The 7,491-nt window shown below is 55.4% G+C and overlaps 1 protein-coding gene across 1 annotated transcript; it reads left to right on the top strand.

Annotated features, from left to right (window-relative positions):
• The first annotated feature begins 1,472 nt into the window (after positions 1-1,472).
• Positions 1,473-5,471, top strand: Nkx2-2 (NK2 homeobox 2). The gene is made up of 3 exons (XM_004668742.2): positions 1,473-1,486; positions 2,908-3,593; positions 4,470-5,471. Exons 2-3 carry the CDS (start codon positions 3,335-3,337, stop codon positions 5,030-5,032), a joined length of 822 nt encoding a protein of 273 aa, XP_004668799.1. The 5' UTR covers positions 1,473-1,486; positions 2,908-3,334; the 3' UTR covers positions 5,033-5,471.
• The last annotated feature ends 2,020 nt before the right edge of the window (positions 5,472-7,491 follow it).

The raw sequence follows: 7,491 nt of genomic DNA, 5'->3' as shown, positions 1-7,491 counted from the left end.
CCCTAGCTGAATGGTGGGTTCCCATAGGGAAACAGCCTTCTTTCAGGGTTCTTCACACCTTGGCAGCTCTCAAGAGTAGGGGAGTTGGGGGCAGGGCCCAGAGAGGCTGATGAGATCCAGAGAAGAATGGCCCAGTGTTCCTGGAGAATGGAGAAGCCAAGTTGGGGATTACAGAGAGCTAGGTGGTTCTAAGACCCAGGAAAGAGCAGACTCTGGCTTGCTTCTCGGTCGGACACCCATCCCATAAACTGAAAAGGTGGCTCTGAAGAGAGACAAGGACACTTTGCCAGAGGACCCTTTTCCCACCCAACCTAAGAATTGGTCTGGCCTAACAGGGCTCTATTCTAGCCACAGACCCCACTCTTGGAGGTTCCCCTGGTCCCCAAGAAAGCCCCCTCAGGGCAGAGTAACAGGGACAAAGAGAGGGCCTTTTCCGTAATGCTTGAATTGAGGAACTATTTCTTCAGTTATTTATTTAGTCGCTGGGTAACAATGGCCTGGAAGGCCCACCCTATCCCTGGATCCAAACTGGGCGCTTCCCGACTCCTGAAAAGCTGACTTTCCCTCCTCCCACGGGGCAGGGCAGTAAGCTCCCACGTGAAAGGAGGGAGAGGGGCAACAGGCAGGGAGGCTGAGAAAGGAACTAGAAAGGGGAAAAAAAATTAAAGACAGAAAGAAATAGGTTTGAGGGACACGATTCAAACCAAATTCTAATTCTTGCAGGAAAAGGGAGAGAAAGGGGGGGGAAAAGTAGGAGGAGAAAGAGGAATGGGGAGCGTCGACATGAAGGGGTTTCCTTAATATTGTAGACGGATTCAGAAATGAATGAAGAGATAGTCCATTGAAAAGAGTTGAATGCCATGACAACTAGGAACAACCTTAGATTTATTCCAAACAGTTAGGGCACATTGAAAGAGAGCGTCAATCATGTATTATTTCGCCACTGAAATAAATGCAAAAACCGAGCTGGGACAAAGGCTTCCAACGGGAGCGGGACATTTGTCTACATTTCGCTCATTGTCCGCAGCTTAGCAATCGGTTTGTATTTGTGTTTGCCCGGGTCCGACCACCCAGGACGCGCCGACGAGGGGCTCGCTCCAACCTGAGCCATTGTCACCCACGTCACATACTGGGGGCGAGGCAGCCAGGGCTGCAGAAAGCCTCGGAGCGGCTCGGAGAGAGGCGCCCTCACCCGGCGCTGGCAACCTGGGGGTGACGGGGGCGCCGCCACAGCCAAGCAGCTGTGCGCTCCTAGGACGGGCGCGCCGGTGCGCTCGGCTTCGCTGCACTGATGGCTCTGGCTGGGGCCGTAGGGGAGGCAAGACCCCGCGACCTACACGGTGCCTCCTTCTCACGCCTCCCCCCCCCCCACACACACGCCAAGCTTAGCTCCCTACAGAAGCTTGGTGGGCCAAGCAACCCCCCCCGCAACGCACACACACTCCCGCACCCCCAGTTTATATTGGATGAAGGTGCTGTAAGTGAGGTACGGCATTTTTCTTCCCAGCGTAGTCTAGGGTTGGCCTGGCAAGGTTCAGTTCCCAGGATAGAAAGACGTTGTAGGAAAGTTCACACTAACCTAATGGCAAACTGGGGAGCCTGGAGTGCGTCCTCCCACGGCACTCCAGGGCGTTGCAAAAGGAAGAGAAACTAAAGGGTTTGCTTGCTTGGAGGAAACTCTAGAGAAAAACTCAGCAACTTCCGCCAGCCCTTCCCCTTGCGGGTGGCTTTCTGGGTCTTTAACTCCGTTGAAGGCGACACCGCCCCCCTTCCCCGCCGCCACAGTCCCGCCCCTTTTCTCTGCCAGCCGCACCACCTTTAACGGGAGGCTAGGGGAGGGAGGGAGGAGGACAGAGTTGCCCGAAAGGATCGGGGCTCTTGGCCCTTCTCTTCAACCACGGGAAGCTCGAGGGGGTCGGGGTGTCGGGGCGCGGGTCCGAAACCCGCGGAATTGGAGTGGCTGGCTCCCTCCTCCCTTCCGTAGATTGGCTGCAAAGTAAAAAAGTGACCTGCGTATTCAATTCGACCACAAAAAAAGAGGAAAAAGAAATGGAGCGGGGGGGGGGGGGATTTGCAAAGGAAATAAATGAGTCTTTAGCAAAAAGGTGTCTGGAGGGAGGTGTTGTGTGTGTGTGGGGGGGTCCATGGTGGTGGCTTAGACCGGCGGGAGCCTAGCCCTCTCCTGGGTTTCCAGCTCTTTTCGCGGTTAACTAGAATCAATTACTTGCCTTGTCATTTCTAGTACTCATCCTTAAGCTTCAACCAAAATATTGACCTAGGAGGCTTACAGAAGTTGGGCTCTTGCCATTTGAACCGGATCTTGTTTAGGGAACCACCAGCGATGGGAAGGGGAGATTTACGAAGCTCAGCCTTCGCCCCCTCCCCCCTTTTCCAAACGCGCCACAAATCGCCAATTTTCCGGCTAGCCCGGGGGCGGGTGCGCGGGGGCGGGGAGGTTGGAACCAGTGAATGTTAAAGAGGATTCTTTTTTCCCTCCTCCCGGTCGTCTCTGTTTTGTTTTCTCATCCACCCTCACCCCCCCCCCCTTTTAAGATGCAATTTGTTAAAACGGCCCTTTCAAGTGTGTGGACTCGCGAGCGACGCGGTGGTCCTTTGTATGTAAATACTGAGTTTTAAAAAAAAGGCTCTCCCCGTCTTTGCAATTAATTGACACGTTACACCTCTCATCTTGCTCTAGAGGGCCGTTGGCTGGGAGCGCAGAGCTCCCCAAAACCCACAATTTCACATCTGCAAATACTGTCTTCATCCACTTGACTCCCAAGACCCGCCCACACGTGGCCAACCTTTGCGTTTTTAATGTCTCTTCCCTTTTTTTTCACCCCTATCTCGCTCCCCCTCCCTCCCTCTCTTCCTCCCTCCCTCTTTTTCCCCCTCCCCCCTCCCCAGGTTCGTGAGTGGAGCCCAGCCTTATATGGACTGATCGCTCGGGCAATGGCCCATTTTTTCCTCGCCACCAGCCGCCACCGCGCGCGGAGCGGCCGCTGGAGCCCGAGCTGACGGCACCTTGGCACCTCTCCTGGAGTTACAAACTGAGGCCGGCCGGCGCCTGGCCCGCAGGCCGCCAGTCCCCGCGTGCATTTCCGCGTGCTTTCATAGAAGAGAGAGGCGCTGGGTGGGCTTGATTTTTCCCCTCCCTTCCCCCACTGTTTCCTTCTCTCTTTTTAAATAATAATTATCCCAATAATTAAAGCCCATCCCCCCTTCCCGTCCCTCCCGCTCCCCACCCCCTCCCCCGCCCGCCGGGGTTGGGGAGAGCCAGAATTGACCCAGTGAAGCTACAACTTTGCGCTATAAATTGCGGGGGTCCTGAACCATGTCGCTGACCAACACAAAGACGGGCTTTTCGGTCAAGGACATCTTGGACCTGCCGGACACCAACGATGAGGAAGGCTCGGTGGCCGAAGGGCCGGAGGAGGAGAGCGAAGGTCCGGAACCCGCCAAGAGGGCCGGGTCGCTGGGGCAGAGCGCGCTGGACGCGGTGCAGAGCCTGCCCCTGAAGAGCCCTTTCTACGACAGCAGCGACAACCCCTACACGCGCTGGCTGGCCAGCACCGAGGGCCTCCAGTACTCCCGTAAGTAGCGAAACTTGGCCTCGACTACATTCCTGATGCAGTAGCCGGGGACGGACGCTGCTGGGAGTCCTGGGGGAAGAAGCCACTCAAGTTCAGAGCCCTCTAGCCTGGGTCCCTAAGATTTTTTAATATTGTTTGGATACCCTCTTTCCTCCTCGCCAAGTGCCTCCCTGGCATAGACGATGTCTGTCTGTCTTTATTTACTTATTTATTTATTTTACTTTTATTTTTGTCAACCTAAGAAATTAAGCAGTCCGAGAAGGACTGGTTGTAGATGTCAACCAGAGACTCTGGATTCTGATGGCCAGGAGGGACTGACCTAGCCAGAAAGCGATGTCTGGCTATGGGTAGAGGGTGGAGCAGGCTTTGGCCGCTTGAGTATAAGTAGCCATGCCCCCTGCACGATCATAAAGGCGCTTTGTGCTTTGCGGGGGGTGTCCAGAAATCCCCCCCAAAACCTGCCTTAAACGGCCAAGTAGATCAATGCTGGGATTGTGGGGTTTTTCGTTTTAAAAATCTACCCACGTCTCCACAGAGAGGAAACTGGCTTAAGGGGGCCGGAGCCTTTAACCTTCGCTGATCTCCCACGCGCCATTCCTCACCAAATTAGCACCCACACTGTGCCAACCCCTAGGCCCTAGAAACTCGAACCCGGAATCCCCAGTACGCAGATTCTCCTCTGAATGCTGGGAAAGCCATAAGGCTTACTCAGGCACACCGCGGCAGAACCGGGGTCACCGCAAAGGCAGCGAAACTGGGCTGGACTGGCCAGGGCCAGAGGCCCACGGAGGATCCCTGGGGCTTGGGAGGGGGTTCTGTCTCAGGTAGCCCTGGGCCTCCGGGCGCCTGACGCGCTTCTCTCCTCCACCCACCTAGTGCACGGACTAGCGGCCGGCGCGCCCCCCCAAGATTCCAGTTCCAAGTCCCCCGAGCCCTCCGCAGACGAGTCACCGGACAATGACAAGGAGACTCCGGGCGGCGGGGGGGACGCAGGGAAGAAGAGGAAGCGGAGAGTGCTCTTCTCCAAGGCGCAGACCTACGAGCTGGAGCGGCGATTCCGGCAGCAGCGGTACCTGTCGGCGCCCGAGCGCGAGCACCTGGCCAGCCTCATCCGCCTCACGCCCACGCAGGTGAAGATCTGGTTCCAGAACCACCGCTACAAGATGAAGCGCGCCCGGGCCGAGAAAGGTATGGAGGTGACGCCCCTGCCCTCGCCGCGCCGGGTGGCCGTGCCGGTGTTGGTCAGAGATGGCAAACCGTGCCACGCGCTCAAAGCCCAGGACCTAGCAGCCGCCACCTTCCAGGCGGGCATCCCCTTTTCGGCCTACAGCGCGCAGTCGCTTCAACACATGCAGTACAACGCCCAGTACAGCTCGGCCAGCACCCCCCAGTACCCGACAGCACACCCCCTGGTCCAGGCCCAGCAGTGGACTTGGTGAGCGCCGCCCTGTGTGAGACTTGACACCCCAGGCCCTGGTCCCACCCCGGCGGCGGCGGCGGCAGAGGCGGCGGCGAGGAGGACTCAGTCCTTAAGATGGTTATTATTATTATTATAATTATTATTATAGAGTCGAGGTGATGCTCGGCTCCATTTGGGGGAGGCGCCGGGAGGTTGCCTGCGCCCCCTTCTCGGAGTGGCAGACTCCATTTACCGACTCTGCCCCCCATCCCTCTCTCCTTTGAACCTTTGGGGAGGGTTGGACTTTCGGCCGTGTTTACAGAATGTTTGCTCAGCTTCCGCTTCTTGGCCTCTCCCTGGTGTGTGTGGGGGGACCAGACCATGCCAACCAACGTTAAAGTCGTCACTTGAACAGAGATAAAGACTGACCCCCCCACCCCGCCCCGCTTTCGTGAATTTTGTAAAATATGTTCGTGTGAGTAGCCCATATTGTCAGCCGTCTTCTAAAGCAAGTGGAGAACACTTTAAATATAGAGAATTTCTTCTTTTTTATAAGAAAATGCTAAATATTTATGGCCATGTAAAACGTTCTGACAACTGGTGGCAGATTTCGCTTTTCGTTGTAAATATCAGTGGTGATTGTTGCCAAATGATGTTCAGGGTGTGGGCCTGTGTCCCCGGCTAGGCCCAACTCCGTTCTTTGTAGTTTGTTTTGAGCTGGTTATGTTTGCGTTGCCTCCATTTTCTTCGTTTTTTTAAAAAAAATTTGTTTGGTACAATTTTCAACTATGAAAAAAGGAAAACGTGTAGGCGAGAAGCCCCGAGCCACATTTTCCAGATCCTGAGCGCCCCCCCCCCCAACACCGTGGAGCTCAGCAGTTCTGTGCGGTTTCCCAAGAGCGCCGGGCGCTGAAAGCTTTCAATTTTTTTAAATAAGAATTTTAATAAAAATCCTGTGTTTAAAAAAAAAAGGAAAAGAAAACAGGCCCAGCTCTCCCGTTTGTTTGACTGTAAGCTCTGCCAGAGGCCTCTGGCCCTGGAGCTGGAGCCTGCTAGGTTCCCGTGGGCGCTTCCTCCTCCGCCAGACAAGGGGCAGCAGGTGGGGGGACACAGGGGGAGCCCCCCACAAGCCTCGTACCCACTGATCCCCCAGAGCTGGAGCCCTGGGCCCCGCAACCTTCCAGCGGTTAGGCCCATAGTCTCCGCAGGCCCGGGAGCTCTGGGCCCTTCTCCAGGCTTGCTCACTCTGTACCTCAGACAGAGGTGGGGGAAGTGACTTTGGTCAGCGCAGAGGCAAAGAGAACGAGCCCCCCTCGCCTGCCCAAATCACAGTGGCTCATTCAGCCTGAAAAGCTGTCAAAGCCACTACACTCGATGACTTTCACTTGGTTGCGTTTGATTCACCTCATGTTGAAGAAGAAGAGGGGGCGAAGGTTGAGCCCAGTGGCTTTTTCTCTACTCCCCACCCCCCTTTTCAAAATCTTTGTGACCCTGTGGACTCCTAGGGGCCTGCTCCAAGGCCTGGGCGCTGGGGAGAGGGGTGGGGAAGCTGGATTTGGGTGCTAGTAGTTTGTCTATAAGGTGCTACACGCCGGGTGCTGGGCCCTGGAGATGGAGGGGTTTGTAGCATCTTCCCCCAAACTCTTATCCTCGGGAGCACGAGCCACTGGCCACTCCAGCCACAACAGCTTTCCACTTCCTGCCGCCCCATCTTTTCCGGGTCTCCAGCCAGGACTGGATCTTGTGACTTGTCCCCTCCCAGAGTTTGTAGGCATATGGTTTTCCGTGAATTGTTAGAAAGTAAAGACTGGAGGTGGTGTGGCAGGCTCTGGCCTCCAGGGCTGAGGTGCGGGAGAAGAAACCAGACACAGCCCTGTCTTGCTGCGAGAGGTTTCATCCCTCCCTTCTGCACAGAGAACTCATCACACCCACCCTTGTCGCTGGAAGCAGATCTCCAAGTCAATTTCTGCCATACACTTGGCCACCCAGGGTAGTGTCTCAGGGAGCCAGATGGATTGGAGAGGGTGCATCTTTTTCCTCTATTCCTCTATTTCACAGATAATGGAAAATATCCCGGGCTGTCTAGCTCAGAGCCCAGAGGGTGCTCTAGGGCACTTGGGAGACAGAGACAGACAATTTGGAAATAACTGTGGTTCTCTGCAGAGCTCAGGCCTGGACGCTGGAGCAGGGAGGCTAGGGGGCCGGGCAAAGGGAATGGTCCCAGCTGACTTTTTCTCTTCCTCCAGTTGACGATCAGATTTAATTCAATATCTAAAGCAAACATGATTATCCGTGTGACCAAACCTGCATGTCAATAGCACTCAGCGCAACGCGCACAGGGACGTGATTACACTATTCCCGCCCTGCGCAAGGCCTCTTGAATCACTAAGGGCACAGAGTCTTCCTTAAAAAACCCTAAAGGTCTGTTCTCCTCTTTGGGCTCTACCATGAGGAAGGGGGTAGTTTTCCTAAATGCTGCAAAACTCTTTGTTCTATGCT

The sequence above is a fragment of the Jaculus jaculus genome, chromosome 8, assembly GCF_020740685.1.
Source record: "Jaculus jaculus isolate mJacJac1 chromosome 8, mJacJac1.mat.Y.cur, whole genome shotgun sequence".
In the NCBI taxonomy this organism is placed as follows: Eukaryota; Metazoa; Chordata; class Mammalia; order Rodentia; family Dipodidae; genus Jaculus; species Jaculus jaculus.
This window is presented reverse-complemented; position numbering and strand designations above follow the sequence as displayed.